At 49.6% G+C, this 20,889-nt stretch overlaps 1 protein-coding gene across 3 annotated transcripts in view; it reads right to left on the reverse strand.

Annotated features, from left to right (window-relative positions):
* RELL2 (RELT like 2) overlaps positions 1-20,889 on the reverse strand; it is a 64,736-nt gene that overhangs the window by 33,349 nt on the left and 10,498 nt on the right. For all 3 annotated transcript variants that reach the window (XM_065554806.1, XM_065554807.1, XM_042840743.2), the window contains exon 6: positions 2,707-3,268. In XM_065554806.1, the coding sequence (XP_065410878.1) occupies positions 2,707-3,268 (562 nt within the window). The remainder of the gene's footprint in view (positions 1-2,706; positions 3,269-20,889) is intronic.

A 20,889-nucleotide genomic window follows, 5' to 3' on the forward strand; every position in this document is an offset into this window, starting at 1 on the left:
AGGTGAGCTAGGGCGGGAGGTCATGGGGGGCCCGCAGGAAGCAATGGGGGGGAGAAATATGGCACGCCGGGGGAGGAGGCGGTGCTGGGGATTTGGGGAAGGGATTCGGAAGGGGTGGAGTTGGGGTGGGGCCGGGGGCAGAGGAGCATGAAAAAGAAAGGGGAGGCGGCCAAAATTTTTTCTGCTTGGGGCAGCAAAAATCCTAGAGCCGGCCCTGCCCTCTCCAAGGGTTGCAGCTGTCTGGAGGTGCCTGCCTTCCACGCCTTCCTCATTCACACCTCATTCATTCAACAGGGCAATTGATTACAAAGTGGGGGGAAGATCTTGTTGGGGTTACTATGCCTGCCTGAGCCAGAGTTCTTCTATGTTTAAACTCTGTCCTTCCATGTTTAACTCTGATCGACCTTAACAGCCAAGGACAGGAACTGGAATGTGTAAACAGCTAGTTAGCAATTACGACCTTGCTCATTTCAGGTACCAAACAATAATGATGAGGTTTGCATGTTTCTAGCTGGGGAAGGGGTAATAAACTAAGGGTAAACAGGACCAAATAACTGTTTAGAGAGAAGTTACTAACAAGCTAGATTTATAGCCCTAGAATGATTTAGTTGCTTAAATGTATAAACATGCCTTCGGTAGAGAGGGGAGGGGGAGTAGGGGGGTGGTAGGAAGGGGGAGAGAGGGGGGGGGCTTAGTTGTAAAATGTATAAAGAAGAGAGAAACTGTTTTTGCTGGTGTGCTCGATTTGAGACTTGCCTGTCTCCTTGCACCACTTTGAGATCTCAAATAAACTTTGATTGTTTCTCCACCCCGGTATGTTTATTGGCGCGAAGCACTCCGGGCAACGAACCTCACTGTTGCTGTCCTCGGGCCCCTGTGCCGGCAACAATCTTATTCTACTTCTAGCAAAAAGACATTTTTCTTTTACCTTAATTATACTACCTTAGGGGCCCGCTATAACATATTACCGAGGTTCAATACTGCGGTTTCAGTGGGGCGGCGCTGGGGAAGGAGGGTTTGTTTCCGCAGGGAAGGTGGCGCGGGTGAGAGGGATGTTTTGGCGGCGCTTGGGGGGTTGTTTCCATGGGGCGGGCAGCGCTGGGGAGGGTGTTTCGGGGGGGCTGGGTGGCGCTGGGGGAGGGGGTTGGGGGCGCTCGGGGGGTTTCGGCCCTCAGCTGTTTTCTTTGGAGTAATATGGTCCTCGCCACTTTACGAGTTGTGCAGGCCTGCTCTACAAAACCCCCTATCCATGCTCAAGTAAGTGTTCTGATGTCTGGATCCAAAATCTGTATCAGTTCCATTGGGACCCCCGATCGAGTCAAGCTTCATGGAGTGGTGAGAACCCAGCTCTCACTCTTCTCTCTCGGTATAGCCTTCTAAACCTGACTTTTATAATCAAGTTTAAGTTAGATTTAATATTATAAATGTTTTGTTTGTTGGCTCCCCTATGGTTATTACCTGGCAATAAATAACTTTCAAGATTAAGCTGGTTGCTTCTCTCTCTCCCCTTCATGGGTGTTTTTTGGTTCCTCATTCGCTCTGCAGCAACGCTCCTCGTACCTAAGCTAAACGATCCCTGCAGCACTCAAAAATCCTGTGGGGTTTGCTCATCAAGTGGGGTTACTACCAGAACAATTGTAATGTGAAAGTGGGGATAGAGACGTGCTGAACCTGGGACATATGAGGGTGGCAGCTCGGAAGTGCTGCTCGACCCAGCCTGCTGAGTCCAGGGACATATAAAGAGTCAGCTTGTGAGTGCTGATTAACCCAGTCCTCTCAGATGCGCTCTGTTAGACAGAGAGAGAGAGAGAGAGAGAGAGAGTGTGTGTGTGTGTGTGTGTGTGTGTGAGTCTGATTCTGGAGCTGGAATAACCCAGCCCTGGGAAACCTAGGTCCTGCAGGATAGCTCCATTGGGAGGGACTTGCAGCAGGGAGAAGTAGAGCTCCTTATGAGAACACAAGTGACACAAGCAGTACATTGATAGAAGTACAGAACCCCCTCCCTCCCCCAGAAGAGTAACCCTAATAAATGAGGATACCCCAAGTAATGGGCAAGGCTAGTAACAGCTGCCCCATGCAGGGACCCCAGCCTTCCCTGAGAACATGCTTGGTCTTTCCCATGCTCCTCCCAGAAAAGGACCATTTTCTCCCATCAGGGCCTGTAGAAGGTGACCCGCAGCCCCTGGGCTCTGCTCCAGGGAAGGAGACAGATCCACATTACCAATGTCTGGGCAATTTCTGCCTCAAGGAGCTGAGGTCCATCACACTAATGGGCTGAAGTCTGTGGGGCCTTTGCAGGCCTGGTGCTGAGGGAGCTGCTCTCAGAGAGCCCCTCCAGTGGGCAGTTACGCTGGAGTGGGCAGATCTGTTCCCCGTCTCCAGAACCCAAGTCTAAAGGAAACCTGAGCAATGACTCACAGCATAACACTTTGTCTGCTTGTCCTGCACTGCGCCCACTGTGCTACCTCCACATTGCACTAACTCAGTGGATCTGGGGACTCATGGTACCTAGTCTGCTCAGCAGCACCAAACACTTCCAGGCTTTGGATACGTTGTGCGGGCTTTGATATCTGCCCGAACTTTCTTATCTTCTTGTAGTTTTACACCCCTCAGCCACGACTCCCTGCAGAGTAATTGCTCGGGAAGCCCCAGACAGACTTTGCATACCCTGCACTGGGGATGAGGAAGGAGTGGAGGGGTCCTTACCTGTTGCCCTATGTCCTCCACTCTGGATTCTTTCCTGTTGGCATCCTTGTTTCCTGCCATGGCAGCTCGGGTTCCTTCTTGCACACCTTGGCTCCCTTTAACTTCTGCCGTTTCATTAGCTGCCCCTGGCACAGCCTCCTCCTGCAGGACATTGCGTGGCTCAGCCCATTTCACCTCCTCCTGCAAGTCTGCAGGGACTCCAGGAGCACAGGGTGCTGGGGCCTGAAGCCCCTCCCCCTTGCTTTGGTCACGTCCATTCCCTGGGGCAAGATCTTGGAGGTCAAGGTCCTGCAGCGAGCCTGTCTTACCGTACCTCTTCCCCACTGGCCCATTGGTGGGAGTATTTGCCTTGACTGGTGCATTGGGAGGATCCTCCCCTTGGCCTGCTCCATTTGGACAACCCTCTGTCTGGATGGTTCCGTTTTGCAGACCCTCCTGATGAAGCTGTTCATTGCTGTGGGCTGCCGGGTCTCTGTCACCAGCTTCCTTGCTGCCATCAGGAAGTGACACATCCTGCTGCTCCAGGAAAATGGGCTTCTTCTCAATATGGGTCACATGAAACCTACAAGGGCAAAAGAGTCCAGTCACAAGTGGTGATGGCTCCCTCCTACAATCTCACCCAGCCCTTCGGTGTGCCGGCACTGCCCTCCAGCTTCGGACACCTTGTTTCCGTCCTATCGCCATGCCAATGCCGCCCTCAGGCCTTGGACCCCTCGTTCCCATCCTATCGCCATGCCAGCACCTCCCTCCACCTCAGACCCCTTGTTCCTGTCCTATCGCCATGCTGGCACCGCCCTCCACCTCAGACCCCTCGTTCCCATTCTATCTCAGTGCGTGTGCTGCCCTACATCCTCTGACCCCTTGTTCCCATTTTATCGCCGTGCCAGTGCCGCTCTCCAGCCTCGGACCCGTCATTTCCATCTGTGATGGGGTATGCATACCCCAAACTAGGAAGGAAAGGATTAATCCCACACAATGGGCAGAGGAAGTCCCGCCCCTCAAACCCTGCTGGGCATGTTCCAACTGCTGTGCTAGTATAAAGGAGAGCAGCTCAACTCAGTCTGTGCTGACCACCAAGGAGGAAGGACCCATGGTGGAGGCTCCAGCCCAGAAGCCGTTACAGCCCTTGTCTGCGGGAGCTGGAGATCCCGAGACCCAGACTGGAGACCTGTTGACTACAGCTGACCAGTTGGAGTCAGAGTCCCAGGGAGTTACCTGTGCCAAGGAGCCCAGAGAGCCTGACATCACATAGACTACAGCTTCAGGAAGCCCGGTAGGAAGTGACCCAGGGAGATGGAGTGAGTGGTATCTCCCACCCATGTAAGGTCAGTGTGTTGCGGTTGAATTCCCCACTGACCCAGTGGTGGACTATTCCATCATTGTTATGGCCCTGGGTCGGGACCTGGTGTTGTTGTGTGGGCCTGGCTCCCCAACCCTGGCTACCACACCCTTTGGTGGCAGCCCCCAGATTTGGCCATTAGGCTGTGCATCCCTGCACTCAAGGGCCACTGTACTGACTCTGGACACTAGGCTGCGTTGCTCTGCACTCGAGAGTCGATATATTGACTCCGGCCACTAGGCCACATCGCCCTATGCTCATGGGCCGCCACACTGTCTCAGGCCATTAGGCCATGCTGTAAGGATAAGGCCTTTTCCTGTAGCCCTATTGTAAGGCCAAAAGTCTTTGTCTGCAGCCATATTAGGAGAGCAGTAGCCATTAGCTAAGAAGCAGGAAGGCACATCCTAACATTCCATCTAAATGACATTAAAACAACGTAATATCAGGCTGTTAAGAAGGTGGTCGTGTCCTAATAGCACCCACCATCACCAGATAAAGAAACAGAGCTTAAGATGGTTAAAGAAAACTTGGTTTGATAGCATCCTGTCCGGCAAGAAATCACTTATCAATAGTTGTGGTTGTGAAATCCTCATTTCTTTATTGTTTTTATCTTTATGGTCCCCACTTCTCTATTGTTTGTCTGTATGATCTGTCTGGTTCTTTGATTGTTTCTGTCTGTTACATAATTAATTTTGCTAGGTGTAAATTAATTAAGGTGGTAGGGTATGATTAGGTTAGAGAATTTTGTTACATGTTAGGATTGGATAGTAAAATTTTAGTAAAATGATTTGTTAAGGTATAGCTAAGCAGGACTCAAGTTTCACTATATAAACTGCGGGCCAAGAAGGAGACCAGCAGAGAAGGAGCAGAAGAATAATAAGAAGGAAAGACCTGGAAGAAGAAGAAGTCACCTCTAAGGCTACATAAATTAAATTAATGGAGATCTCCTATCTCCTAGAACTGGAAGGGACCTTGAAAGGTCATCAAGTCCAGCCCCCTGCCTTCACTAGCAGGACCAAGTACTAATTTTGCCCCAGATCCCTAAGTGGCCCCCTCAAGGACTGAACTCGCAACCCTGGGTTTAGCAGGCCAATGCTCAAACCACTGAGCTATCCCTACACTTCCGTGGTAGGTCAACCAACGCTACACAACTCCAGCTACGTGAATAACATAGCTGGAGTCTATGTACCTTAGGACGACTTACTGTGGGGTCTACACCACGGGGGGACCGACGGCAGGGCCGGCTCCAGGGTTTTGGCCGCCCCAAGCAGGCAAAAAAAAAAAAAAAAAAAAGCCGTGATCACGATCTGTGGCGGCAATTCGGTGGGAGGTCCTTCGCTCCGAGCCAGAGTGAGGGACCGTCCGCCGAATTGCCGCCGAATAGCTGGATGTGCCGCCCCTCTCCGGAGTGGCCGCCCCAAGCACCTGCTTGACAAGCTGGTGCCTGGAGCCGGCCCTGGTCGATGGGAGAAAATCTCATTGGGGGTAGAGTACATGGGTCGACTGGAGAGTGATCTGCAGTCGATTTGGTGGGTCTTTCCTAGACCCGCTAAATCGACTGCCAGTGGATTGATCTCAGAGCATTGATACCGGCTGTAGTGTAGACTGCCCTAGAATCATAGAATCATAGAATATCAGAGTTGGAAGGGACCTCAAGAGGTCATCTAGTCCAACCCCCTGCTCAAAGCAGGACCAATTCCCAGCTAAATCATCCCAGCCAGGGCTTTGTCAAGCCGGGCCTTAAAAACCTCCAAGGAAGGAGACTCCACCACCTCCCTAGGTAACGCATTCCAGTGTTTCACCACCCTCCTAGTGAAATAGTTTTTCCTGATATCCAACCTGGACTTCCCCCACCGCAACTTGAGACCATTGCTCCTTGTTCTGTCATCTGCCACCACTGAGAACAGCCGAGCTCCATCCTCTTTGGAACCCCCCTTCAGGTAGTTGTAGGCTGCTATCAAATCCCCCCTCATTCTTCTCTTCTGGAGACTAAACAATCCCAGTTCTCTCAGCCTCTCCTCATAAGTCATGTGCTCCAGACCCCTAATCATTTTTGTTGCCCTCCGCTGGACTCTTTCCAATTTTTCCACATCCTTCTTGTAGTGTGGGGCCCAAAACTGGACACAGTATTCCAGATGAGGCCTCACCAATGTCGAATAAAGGGGAACGATCACGTTCCTCGATCTGCTGGCAATGCCCCTACTTATACAGCCCAAAATGCCGTTAGCCTTCTTGGCAACAAGAGCACACTGTTGACTCATATCCAGCTTCTCGTCCACTGTGACCCCTAGGTCCTTTTCAGCAGAACTGCTACCTAGCCATTCGGTCCCTAGTCTGTAGCAGTGCATGGGATTCTTCCGTCCTAAGTGCAGGACTCTGCACTTGTCCTTGTTGAACCTCATCAGGTTTTTTTCTGCCCAATCCTCTAATTTGTCTAGGTCCCTCTGTATCCGATCCCTACCCTCTAGTGTATCTACCACGCCTCCTAGTTTAGTGTCATCTGCAAACTTGCTGAGAGTGCAGTCCACACCATCCTCCAGATCATTAATAAAGATATTAAACAAAACCTGAGACACAGCCTAAGATCAAAGCCGATAAGAATCCTCTGCACAACCGTGATGTGCAGCAACCAGAATCCAGACAAGGTTGACCTTGCCTGGCCAACAGGGAAAATCTGCCAGCCTGATCAGGATTGGTGAACATGGCATTGTATGCTTAGTATGTGTATTCTGCTTGGTAATTGTTAATAAATAGAGGATACGGATACTACTGTGTAAGGCTCTTTCAGGTCCTGCAGACCCGCAAAGTACACCCTGAGCACTAGGAACTGGGTAAAGGTGGGTGCCTCTACAGTGTGTGAGTAACAGAGAATTTTGTGTGGGTAACAAATTTGGTGGAGAGAATGTGGGCAGCCTAAGGTTGTTTGGACCGAATTGATCTAGCCTAACACAGTAATAGCAGCAGAATACCAGTGACATTTTGTCAAAAAGAGTCACTACCTGTTGGCAGAATGTTTCACCCTGAAGCAACAGGAGGGAAAGGAAACAAAGAAAAGGGATCAGGAGGAGTGGGGGTTAGCTGAAGACCCCACCCTCCTTGCTAAATGGGTAGCAGAATGGGGGGACAAGATTTTTTCCAGGGAAGGGATGCCCTTGAGTCTGCTTGTAAGGGCTTTGAAGCATTCTGTAAGTGCATGAAGCCAAAACAAAAGGAAAAGACTATCAAAGCAGCAGCAGCAGCAGCATGAGCATTATGGAAAGCTGTCACCAATCTCTCCAATCTGGTAGCACGCCAGGAAAGACAACTGGAGGATTACAAAGAGCGTGAACAACTGAAACTGAAAGTAGAAAACTTGAATGGGGAGATCTCTACATTGCAAATGAAACTGGGGGATGCTCAGGCAGCTGTCAGAATGCTGTTACAAGAAATAAGGATCAAGCCCAGACAAGCAGTGACCATACAGTCTGCAGGCAGCGAATAGAGAAATTGGAAAACATGTTGGGAGCCCAGAGGAGCATAATAGCAGCAGTAAGGGGAGGCGTGAGTGTGGGCATGGTGGATACAGACACTTGGGAGGACACTTGGAATGGGAATAGTTGGATGGATCCTGAAGAGAGAGATCCTGGATGCTCATACTCCCCATGCCCTCCGATGCTTTTCCTGAAGGGCCCCATGACCCTGCAAAAAGGGAATTGCAGGATTTGAAATTAAAAGCACAGCAACTCAATCTTGTGGCTCGTTACCACGAGGGTGGTAACAAGAACAGAACTTGACCCAAATGATACACAACAATGAAGGGAAATAAGGCAAAATATTACAGAGATTTCTGATTTTACCCCAGATCAGGTACGGGCGGCTGCTCAGTTATTGGGACCCCTAGAAAGGGACACGTGTCTGGATTGGATGGTGAAGCTGTTGGCACAAACTGGGTAGAGGCCAGCAGATTATGAGGTTCTAGCCCAGGCCTATACTAGTGCTTCTGCCTGGACAATAATATGCAGTGCTGAGAAGCGGTTAGGAATAAACTGTGTTCTTGCTACCAGATGGGACTGAGTGTATGGGTGACGGGTATTGTAGGCACAGGAAGGCTTTGCCTTCCCAAACAGCCTGACGTCCCCCTGCCCATGCTCCACCTTCAGGCCCCATCCTGCCTACTGTTCCCTTTGTGCTAGAGGCTGGGGCAGACAGGCTGGGGGCTGCAGTGTGCCCATGGGGCCGCGCCACGCCACCTGTTCTCCTAGCACTGGGGCCTCACTGCCTGCCCAGTGCTGGGGATGGGGGCCGCTCCGGCCGCACTGCCTGCCCACCCGCTCAGCGCTGGAGCTGGCAGCTCGGCCGGGGGGGCACCTTCAGGGGCAGCAGGGCCGGCCAGCCGGCGGTTGGGCCCAGTGGTCTGGCCCGGGGTGGCTGGATGCCGGTCGGGGATTGGGCCAGGCAGCGCGGCCTGCGGGGGGCTGGGTCCACACTGCCAGGCGCTCTGGTGCTCCGGGACTGGGGACACTAGCCTGGGGCAGGGACCAGCAGCCACCGTGTGTGTGTGGGAGGGGGGCAATAGGCAGGGGCCAGTGGCCACAGTGGGTGCTGGGCTCTGGTACACGCAGAAGGGGTGGGGCCTTGGGCGGAAGGGGCAAGGCTGGGGTGCTAGCCTCCCCAAGCCAGGGGTTCACCCACCTCCCATGACTGGGTGAAGGAAGTAATGAAGGATCCACCATTGTGGATTTAGCCAACGGGTTCCTATGGGCCCATAGTGAAGAGCCAGCAGAAACATCCATCCCCTCCATTAATGCTATACATAGGTGTGCGTCTGTAAAGGCCCCAGAAGGAGGACAAGCAGAAGAACAGAGCACATGGGTGGACAAGTTTCTTGGGGTATGGGCTGAACATAAATTGGAGTGTAGGAAAATTGATGCTGAGGTTTTAATTTGAGGGCTTGACCCCCTTCCACAGCGTCAATACAAGTATCCTCAGGAGGCAGAGGAAGGAATAAAATCTACCCCTGAAAGTTTGTTAGAACAGGATGGTATTGTGCAAATGGCTAGTACTAATAATGCCCTGATTTGGCCTGTACTGAAAGGGGATGGGGAAACCTGGCGAATGCCAGTGGATTTTAGAGCATTAAATGCAGTAACCCCTGCCACTGCTCCAGTAGTGGCTAAGTACCAAGAAGTAGTTGCTGCAGTAGAAGCTGGGGCACAGTGGTGCTCAGCAATAGATTTAGCAAATACCTTCTTTGCCATTCCCTTGCACCCTGAGTCTTGGTACAAATTTGGTTTCACTTACAGGGGACAAGAGTTCTGTTTCACAAGTGTCCCCCAGGGTTTTCATAATGCACCCGCAATTTGTCACTCCCATGTGGTTAAGATGTGGGGAAAATTGACACCTGAAAACCAAAAGAGAGTAATTTCCTATGTTGATATATTGGTGCATGGGGACAATAGGGAGGAGGTTGGTAGGATCACTGAGCAGGTGTTACAAATCATCCAAGATGCCGGATTCAGGGCTAGCAGACCCAAGGCCCAACTGGTAAAGCAAGAGGTAGAATATTTAGGGATCATATTGGGAAAGGAAGGATGAACCCCAGATCCACAACTGGTAGAACTGATTGGAAAACTTCCCGCCCCTACTGATATGGCAACCTTAAGAGCTCTTTTGGGAACCCTAAACTTCTCGCGAGATTTTATTGAAATGTCTGCTGACAAGAATCGCCCACTGTATTTTCTCCTAAAGAAAGGACAGCAATGGGAGTGGGGGCCTGATCAAGCAAAGGCATTACTGACCCTGAAACAGGATTTGGCACAGGACTTAGCATATCCAAAGGTGAGAGAACCATTCATCCTGCAACAGGCTAGTACTAATGTAGTGCTGGGAGCAGCGCTGTTACAGAAGCAAAGCACAGGGAAATTACAAATTGTGGCCTATGGGTCCAAAACACTGAATTACACTGAGCAAAATTTCCCCCCTGTGAGAATGAGTGCTGGGCCTTAGTGTGGGCCTTGCAGCATTGGGAGTATATAATTGGAGGGTCCAAAGTCATAGTACAAATAGTACATTCCCCACTGAAATACATATCAGGAAAAGTGCAGAAGGGGCAGGTATCTGATCCTAGGTTGGCACACTGGACTCTGGCCCTTGTAAATCAAGGGACAGCTGTAGAAAAGGGAAAGATACTACCCCCGTACCATACGGCCTTGCAGTGCAAGGGCAGGAGCATGAGTGTCCCCTGCCAGAGTATAAAAAGGTGGAGTGACCAGTGAAATCAGGACTTACCCTACAGAAAGCTCAGGAGAAAAATGGGGGCTGCTCAAGGAAATCGATTCAGACCAAAGACCACACTTCGTTGGGGAAACTATGCAGGAACTGTGTAAAATACTCAGCATTAAGCAAAGGTTACACATTGCGGGACGCCTCCAATCCTCAGGACAAGCGGAATGAACTAACTACACTCTTAAGGATGCTCTAAGAAAAATGGTAAAAGAAAATGGAAAAGATTGGGATGAAAAACTGCCTATGATTCTAATGGCCTTAAGGTCGGTCCCAGCAAATCATGATTATACTCCCTTTGTAGCAATGACAGGAAGGGACATGAGAACACCCCAACAGTGGTGGCTCAATATAGATATTCCAGATGAGTGGCAACCCAAAGAGGCATTAACAGACATCCACAAGAAAATAGCAGAACAATTGGGTGTTAACATAAAAAAGATGGATAAAAGGCGGGTCTGGGTAAAGAAGCCTGTTGAATGGGAGGTTGGAGATCAAGTGCTGTATCGGAAATTTGCAGAACAAGATCATTCTTTGGGAATGAAATGGGAAGGCCCAGTAGACATTGTGGAAAAGGCCAGCCCAACAGTATACCAGGTAGAAATCTGGTCAAAAAGGCTAAACAAGCCAAAGTTAAAATGTTCCATTTGTCACAGCTTACATCACAGAAAGGGGATTTCAAGCAGTAACCTCCAATTAGCCCCACCAAGGGGAGGGGGGCATTAGATTTTTTTATTTTTTTGTCTTTCAGAGTTCAGAAGAACACAAGTGACCTGGACACCGTGATTAAGAAGCTGCTGTTGTGACTGTGTGTGTATGTGTGTTATGTTACATGTTGTTTGTCTGTTAGCAAATCAAATTCGCTGGTCTGTAGACATTGATGCAGTAAATGTATGGAGAAATGATTTCTGGATGATGATACAATGTTGGATTGATCCATCAGTATTCAATCACACCAGCTGTTGCTTGTGTTGGGAAAAGAGGTTTGCCCATTACTATAACATAATGGCTGGTGGGCTATCACCAGAAGACCCATTCCAATCTAGGTTGTCATTAATGACTGGATACTCCAACACTATGATGGGAAATTGCATGGGACCAAAAGCCACAATATATAATATTGACTGTCTTAAACTCACAGGAATAAGAAGGGGTCAATCCTCTTAGGATCCCTGTATTAACCCCAAAATGTGGGATACTGAAGGTCATAGGGTTTGCTTGACAGACAGGAGGGGACATTGATATTAGGATGTTAATGGGGTTTAATAAGCCTCACCTGCTTCAAATATCGGAATCAAGGCCCAGCACACTATTTCCTCAGGACAACAATTGCAAATATCAGGAAACTGCACCAATGCACCTTTGCAGGTGGATAGCCAAGATATCGGTGAAATGGGACCCCCAGAATGGATTAAAGAAACCCAGGGCACTTTCATAATATCCCTGCCCAACTAGGCGAATATGTTTTGCAAAACATCTGAGTAATTTTAAATTTTAAAATAATTGCCACTGAACCTGATATACAAAAATCAAGAAGACATCTATTAAATGAACCACATGTGGTAAAATTGGATCATAGAAAACAAGTTATTATATCACCAATACAATCTCTAATGCAAATTGAGCTGGACCTCACTGGGTTAAATGTGTCCAAGGTCATACCCCAATGTGCCCCATATGTACAAATGCTCTATAAGGGATGGGCAGCATGGTTAAAACCAACAATGGAAAACCATTGACATGTTTCAGTGTGTAGCCCATGAAAATTTGGGATATATGTTTGATGATCAAAATTTACAAGAAAGAGATGAATGTTTCTATGTTAAAGACAAAAGAACCCAAAGATGTATGTTTGATATATTCACTGAACAAAAGTTGGCTGTTGTATATGCAGGAAGGAGATGTGTTTGTTTTAGAAGTCATTGTCCAATGGTAGGAATAGAAGATTCATAGATTCATAGATTATAGGACTGGAAGGGACCTCGAGAGGTCATCGAGTCCAGTCCCCTGCCCGCATGGCAGGACCAAATACTGTCTAGACCATCCCTGATAGACATTTATCTAACCTACTCTTAAATATCTCCAGAGACGGAGATTCCACAACCTCCCTAGGCAATTTGTTCCAGTGTTTAACCACCCTGACAGTTAGGAACTTTTTCCTAATGTCCAACCTAGACCTCCCTTGCTGCAGTTTAAACCCATTGTTTCTGGTTCTATCCTTAGAGGCTAAGGTGAACAAGTTCTCTCTCTCCTCCTTATGACACCCTTTTAGATACCTGAAAACTGCTATCATGTCCCCTCTCAGTCTTCTCTTTTCCAAACTAAACAAACCCAATTCTTTCAGCCTTCCTTCATAGGTCATGTTCTCAAGACCTTTAATCATTCTTGTTGCTCTTCTTTGGACCCTTTCCAATTTCTCCACATCTTTTTTAAAATGCGGCGCCCAGAACTGGACACAATACTCCAGCTGAGGCCTAACCAGAGCAGAGTAGAGCGGAAGAATGACTTCTCGTGTCTTGCTCACAACACACCTGTTAATACATCCCAGAATCATGTTTGCTTTTTTTGCAACAGCATCACACTGTTGACTCATATTTAGCTTGTGGTCCACTATAACCCCTAGATCCCTTTCTGCCGTACTCCTTCCTAGACAGTCTTTTCCCATTCTGTATGTGTGAAACTGATTTTTCCTTCCTAAGTGGAGCACTTTGCATTTGTCTTTGTTAAACTTCATCCTGTTTAACTCAGACCATTTCTCCAATTTGTCCAGATCATTTTGAATTATGACCCTGTCCTCCAAAGTAGTTGCAATCCCTCCCAGTTTGGTATCATCCGCAAACTTAATAAGCGTACTTTCTATGCCAATATCTAAGTCGTTGATGAAGATATTGAACAGCGCCGGTCCCAAAACAGACCCCTGCGGTACCCCACTCGTTACACCTTTCCAGCAGGATTGGGAACCATTAATAACAACTCTCTGAGTACGGTTATCCAGCCAGTTATGCACCCACCTTATAGTAGCCCCATCTAAATTGTATTTGCCTAGTTTATCGATCAGAATATCGTGCGAGACCGTATCAAATGCCTTACTAAAGTCTAGGTATACCACATCCACAGCTTCTCCCTTATCCACAAGACTCGTTATCCTATCAAAGAAAGCTATCAGATTGGTTTGACATGATTTGTTCTTCACAAATCCATGCTGGCTGTTCCCTATCACCTTACCACCTTCCAAGTGTTTGCAGATGATTTCCTTAATTACTTGCTCCATTATCTTCCCTGGCACAGAAGTTAAACTAACTAGTCTGTAGTTTCCTGGGTTGTTTTTATTTCCCTTTTTATAGATGGGCACTATATTTGCCCTTTTCCAGTCTTCTGGAATCTCTCCCGTCTCCCATGACTTTCCAAAGATAATAGCTAGAGGCTCAGATACCTCCTCTATTAGCTCCTTGAGTATTCTAGGATGCATTTCATCAGGCCCGGGTGACTTGCAGGCATCTAACTTTTCTAAGTGATTTTTAACTTGTTCTTTTTTTATTTTATCCGCTAAACCTACCCCCTTCCCATTAGTATTCACTATGTTAGGCATTCCTTTAGACTTCTCGGTGAAGACCGAAACAAAGAAGTCATTAAGCATCTCTGCCATTTCCAAGTTTCCTGCTACTGTTTCTCCCTCTTCACTAAGCAGTGGGCCTACCCTGTCTTTGGTCTTCCTCTTGCTTCTAATGTATTGATAAAAAGTCTTCTTGTTTCCTTTTATTCCCGTAGCTAGTTTGAGCTCATTTTGTGCCTTTGCCAAGATAAGGAATTGTATTTTATGACTTATTTAGTTAATAGATGTTTTTGCAATATTACAAAGATTAAAAGTTGTGATTTTGAATACTATATACCTGTATGGACTGTAAAATACTTGAAGTTTAGACCACAATTGTATCACAATGTAACACCTGTAACCTTATGCATGACTATGACCATGATAAGAAAATTGTTACATTTGCATTTACAAGATATTGCACAGACAGGAGAACAAATACGTATTGAAGTACAACATGATAATACAGAAATCACTCATGTACTGAAAACTATTGCAGATGCAGGACATCACTCCTAGTGGGAAACATTATTAGGGTGTGTAGTGAGGCGGAGTGGCTTCCCACAGACCCAGAGAGGGAGGGGCCACTTGCAGAGCCCTGGTGGGTGGAGCCACGCTGTACTCACCCATCCCACTGGAAGTCAGTGGGCGGGACAGGACATACAAAAGGCGAGTCTGCAAGCTCAGTTGGGTGGCAGCCGCTGAAGGAGCCAGACATTTCCTGCCTGCTCCTGAACTGGGAGACTGCTGTGGACCCCGGCAGTGCTGAGGACTGGCCAACACTGCCAGAGCCACACACTGACCAAGCCAAGGAGGAGTTGCCGGGACTGCTGCTGGCCTTCTACCTGGATGATGCAGAGGACCCCTTACCTACCCAGGTACGCCCTGAGAGGGAGATAGGAAGTAGCCCAGGGGAACTAGACAACTGTCTAGTAGAGAGCTGGCCTGCGACCAGGTCAGCGTGTTGCGGGAGGATCCCCACTGACCCAGTGGTGGACACCTCCACCACTCCTAGGGCCCTGGGCTGGGATGCAGTGGAGTTGGGCAGGCCTGCATCCCCCCCTGCCACTCCACCCCACCCCACCTTGGGGTGACAGTACTCCCCCTCCGTAGGCCAGGAGGCCTGCATCCGCCTACTGTCCACCGAGTGAGAACACTAGGCTCTAACCCTGCCTGAGCTCTCTTAGACTGTGTTTGGGTGCTCTACTTCTGCCCTAGACTGTGTTTGGGTGCTCTACTCCTGCCCTAGACTGTGTTTGGGGGTTCTGCCTCAGCCTGAGCCCAGAGGATTTGTTGCCTCGCCCTGACTAAGGGCCTGGGCTCTGGACTGTTGGTTTGTGGCTTGGACCTGAGTGCAGACCCGAGACCCAGACTCTGTACCGCCCTGCCCTGACTAAGGGCTCAGTTTACTGTTTATTTGCCACTCGCCCCTGAGTGTAGGTCCAAGCCACCAACCTTTCGCTGCCCTGATTGTGGGATAGAGACCCTAACTGCCTATCACTCTACCCAGACTGCCAACCAGAGCTACAGGCCGAGAGTGACTCAGCTAATTCCCCAACCGTGAGCAACGCCCTGCAACGTAGTGAAGCGGAGTGGCCTCCCACTGACCCAGAGGAGGAGGGGTCACTGCTAACCCACTACAGGGTGGTCACCTTCTGCAACTAGTATGCTAAATATAATGGTTCACCCCATTGTGATCATTGGAATCCAATTGGCTTTATTAGTGAGCATAATAGCTTTGGCTTGCTCCATGAAGCATACAGGAAGCTGGCATGCAAAGTCAAATAAGGCTCTTGTTAATTATACCCAGGAGGCAAGCCCAAGCTCAGCAGGTGGGGGGAGGGCTAGCTCAGTGGTTTGAGCATTGGCCTGCTAAACCCAGGGTTATGAGTTCAATCCTTGAGGGGGCCAGTTAGGGATCTGGGGTAAAAATCTTTCTGGGGATTGGTCCTGCTTTAAGAAGGGGGTTGGACTAGATGACCTCCTGAGGTCCCTTCCAACCCTGATATTCTATGATTCTAGGTCTGAGTATTAGACTCCTGTAATAGTAATGATGGCTTTGGTAAAAGCATCATTAAGGAGGGGACTGTAAGCATAAGGCCTTTTCCTGTAGCCCTATTGTAAGGCCAAAAGCCTTTGTCTGTAGCCATATTAGGAGAGCAGTAGCCATTAGCTAAGAAGCAGGAAGGCACAGCCTCACATTCCATCTAAATGACATTAAAACAACGTAATATCAGGCTGTTAAGAAGGTGGTCCTGTCCTAATAGCACCCACCATCACCAGATAAAGAAACAGAGCTTAAGATGGTTAAAGAAAACTTGGTTTGATAGCATCCTGTCTGGCAAGAAATCACTTATCAATAGTTGTGGTTGTGAAATCCTCATTTCTTTATTGTTTTATCTTTATGGTCCCCATTTCTCTATTGTTTGTCTGTATGATCTGTCTGGTTCTTTGATTGTTTCTGTCTGTTACATAATTAATTTTGCTAGGTGTACATTAATTAAGATGGTGGGGTATGATTAGGTTAGAGAATTTTGTTACAATATGTTAGGATTTAATAAAATGTTTGGTTAAGGTATAGCAGGACTCAAGTTTCACTATATAAACTGGGGTCCAAGAAGGAGTCCAGCAGAAGGAACATAAGAATAATAAGAAGGAAAGGCCTGGAAGAAGAACTCACCTGTAAGACACAGACTAAGATCAAAGCTGCTAAGAATCCTCTGAACGACTGTGACGTGCAGAATCCAGATGAGACTGACCTTGCCTGGTCATCAGGGAAAGTCCACCTGCCTGATCAGGATTGGTGAGTATAGCATTGTATGCTTAGCACATGTATTCTGCTTGGTAATTGTTAATAAATAGAGGATAAGGATATTACTGTGTAAGGCTCTTTCACAGGTAAAAGGTCCTGCAGACCCACAAAGAGTACGCCCTGAGCCCTAGAAATTGGATAAGGGGTGTGTGTGTCTAAATTAAGAGGATTACACCTTGAGCCCTAGGAACTGGGTAAAGGATGGTGCCCCCTAGTGTGTGTGAGTAACACAGAATTTTGTGCGTGTAACAATGCAGCCCAGAACCAAAGGGCTACTGCTTTGACTTTGGCCATTGTCTGTTGAGGCCCAGGACAGTTAGGTAGACTAATTGCGGTGTCAGCATACTCACAATCCCCCCCAGAGGGGGACAGGGTGTACATACACCACCACACCATCCAGCTCCATCATGGTGCCGCCCTCCAGCCTTGGACGCCTCGTTCACATCCTATTGCTGTGCCGGCGCCCCCTCCAGTCTCTGACCCCTAGCTCTTTTTATATTTTCTTTCAACATACTGTAATTGAATCCTGAACTCTCATTCTGACTCTTCTTCATGCTGGTACTCATGTCTGACCCCATGAAACCAACCCCTTCAGATGTCACTAATGACCTCTGACTTCCACAGGCCATCTGATGTTGGACCTCAGACCCTCCACACCACTTCAGCATGCTGACAACTGACCTCTGACCCTCTTCATGCAAACACCTTCATTATGCACATCCTGAACCCCCCACACCTTGCTCCTGCCCCTTGGCCATGCTCCTCCTGACCCCGATTTCCTTGCTCATGCCCCTTGGACATGCTGCCCTCCCTAACCCTGATCTTCCTCTTTGTACACATTTCCCTTCATGCTTTGCAGAATGGCTGATGCTGTCATATTTGTCCTGCTAGCTGGACAAAAAGCTCTGAGAGGCTGAAAGACAGCAGCCGCCCGTTTTAACCTCCTGGTGTAAGATGAGACCAGCCTGAAATCATCCTCCAAAGAGGGTACCATTTCAGTTGGAAATACCCTCTCAAGGGAGAAGGCGTGTGTCTCTCTCCATTTGTTTATCCCTCACACCAGTTGGTATGAAGGTCATCCAGTTAACTTTCCTACTGACACGCATAGGACAGTCCCACGTGATTTCCAAATGGTGCATTGCCCTGTCTGGCTCGGCTTCTGTAGAGAAGACATTTCCTCTAGCAAATGGAGCACTAGACCCTTCTCCCCTCCCCAGTGCCCAGTGGCCCTTCAAGCCATGAACTCTGAATGGAGCTTCCCCGTGTGGCTTAGCCAGCCTCTGATGGAAGAGGGGCCCAGCATTGCCCTTCCTTGACACATTCAGCCATTTATTAGTGCTGCTTCACTCTGCCTTTTGCAAGAGTCACTGGAGGCTGCTGGCAGCTTGTCCTCAGGCCCTGCCTTAGGTCCCTTCGCCCCCGACCCCAAAAGACTCCTGGCACCAACAGTGGTGTCAGGAGTCTCCTGCCCCTGCATATCAGGAGAGCACAAGTCACCTGCTGTGGGTCATTGGGCCCGTGAGCAAAGGGCATTGTGCTGACTATCAGCGAGCATGCATCACTCAGCCAGCAGAGCCAAGCCAGGGAAGTTGGAACTGCCTACTTTCCCTAGGGGGAGAGGACATCGGGATCGGCTTCCCTTTGGCTTTTTATGGAAGGCCACTGAAGTAGTCACTGGGCACTGGGCAGAGGAGAAGCTCTCTCTCTCTGCCAATATGGATTGTAAAGAGGCAAGGGGTAGGGGCACTTGCCTGAGAGCAAGGAGACCTGGACTCTGATCTTGCTCTGCTATTGGCTCATGGGGTGACTTTGAGTGAGACCCTGTCCTCTCTCTTTCCTCAAATTGATATTAATGTAAGAGGCCAGTGTTGCCATGGATGGACACCCCCCTCTCTGCATAGACACAGTGCTGTGGTGTGGAGCCATAAAGTAGGGGGCCACTAATGCTCATGTTGCCAGGAACCTGTTGGGCTGCATTAACTAAGAGGGGAGGAGTAAGGGGGCAGGAGAGAGACTCTCCCCAGGACCCCTCTTTTCTCCCTTTCCACTGTGAACCCTAAGGACCCCTTTAGTCCAACTGCCACAGGACATACCCAGGGGTGGTGAGTTATATGGACCCGTGGTGCCCAGGCTCCAGCGATATTCAGGGCCCCAGCTCCACCAATGGTCAGAGCTGGGTCTCTCCCCGGCCCCCACCTGCTGCCCCCATGTGCCTCCTCTGGGCCCCGGAATGTCCCTGCCTCAAGCGGGCGGCTGCCCCTTGCAGCTCTGCGCTGCGCTCTGCTCTGCCGGCTCCCAGCATCAACTGCTGCCGCAGGGTACTAGTGCCAGGGCAGGCTGACTCTGACCCTACCCTTCCGCCTCGGACCCTTCCCTTTTCCGGCGGGACCCTCCACCAGCACAGGGGGCTCCCCTGCCCGCAGTCATGACTCCTGCCCCACGCTGCGCAAGGAGCAGCCCCATCCCCCACCCCCCCGTGAGGCTACAGTGAGGGGCAGCAGCAGGGGAGGAGGCGCACACATGATGGCAGCCCTCCCCCCACCCTGACACCCACCACAAGTGGGGGCTTCCTGGAACTGAGAGGGGCCCTAGGAGCACGTGCAGTGACAGTGGCGTGAGGTGAGTGTGCTGCTGGGGGGAAAGGGAGGCCTCTCCCCTGGAGCTTGCTGCTGCCAGTGGGGAGAGGGCTGGGGGGAGTCCTCCTCTTTGGCCCCAGCCCCGGGGCAGCCTGCCTCCGCCCCAAACTCCTCATCCCCAGCCCTGCCCCATCCCAGAGCCCACCTCCCCAGCTAGAGCCCTCACCCCCCTACACTCCAACCCTCTGCCCCAGCCCTGATCCCTCTCCTGCACCGTGAACCTCTCTGCCCCAGCGCCACCCCCACAGCTCTCTCCCCTGCACCCCAACCCTTTTTTACATTATTTTTAAAATTATATATTGGCTTACAAGGCAGGTGTGGTGGGGCAGGACTTGGACCCATTCTGGGCACCACCAAAAATTATACAAACCTGCCACCCCTGCACAAACCCTTGTATCCAAACAGTACCGCCTATGGTATCGTGTAAAATCGCATGACCTGCTGGTGCCGGCGCTCAGTGTGTGATGCATGGACAGGCTGCAGATAAAGAGCTGTGTATGTGGGCTGGAAACAGCTTCTTAAAATATGTCCTGGAGGCAGCTGCTAAACAAGCCTGCCCTTGGGAAAGGGAGGTAGATTTACCTGGTGGCATGGCTTGATTACAAGCAAAGGGCAATGGAAATACATTGATGGCTCAGGGAAACAAAGTAATTGAGCCAATCAGAAAAGCAAATTGGGCAGGGGATGAGGATGACAGCATGGCATTTGCATGCCACCGGGGGAGAAGCACTCTGTCTGCGCTGTGCACTTGGAAGGAATATATTGCAAAGGTTTCGTGGACGATAAAAAGCAGTGGAGAGAAGCCCTTAGTTACCCATCACTTAGAGCAGCGGTTCTCAAACTTTAGCAACCCAAGGACCCCCATTTTGATTTTAAAATTTTTGCGGGCCCCCAAAATCCCCCCACTCAGCCCCAGGTCCTGCCCCCACTCCACCCCTTCCCCCAAGGTCCCACCCCGTCTCTTCCCGCCACCACTCCTCCCCTGCCCCTCCTCTTCCCTGCCTCTTCCCCCCCTTCCCTGATTGCACCCATCCCCCAAGTGCACCCCATCCCTGCTCCTCCCCCTCTCTCCCAGCACCTCCTACACACCACAGAACAGCTGTTTCCCGGTGTGCAGGAGGCACTGGGAAGGACGGGGAGGAGTTGATCAGCGGGGACCGCGGACCCCCTGGAGTACCAATTTGAGAAACGCTGACTTAGAGAACAAAGGGGTCAGAACCCTCTGATCCTGTGAACGGTGGAGCCTTCTGCCTCAGGGCCAGGCGATGCTGACAGCTTGATGGAAATGAGAAACCTGCTTAGGAAAAGATTATAGCTTGCTAAAGTTAAGCTGTAGTCACTAGAAAGACTGGTTTTTGTTTGTAACCAGACCTGTCTTTTTCTCTTGCTTAGTATCACTTAAATCTCTGCTCTTTATTAATAAATTTATTCTTAGTTTTACTATAAACTGCCTCTGTGCTGTGGATTAAGATGAAGTGAGTGTCCGCGGCTGGGCTAACGGGCTAGTGGGGTGTACTGTTTCTTTGCAGGCAGTGAAACTTCT

This window comes from Chrysemys picta, chromosome 8, assembly GCF_011386835.1.
Source record: "Chrysemys picta bellii isolate R12L10 chromosome 8, ASM1138683v2, whole genome shotgun sequence".
Taxonomy (NCBI): domain Eukaryota; kingdom Metazoa; phylum Chordata; order Testudines; family Emydidae; genus Chrysemys; species Chrysemys picta.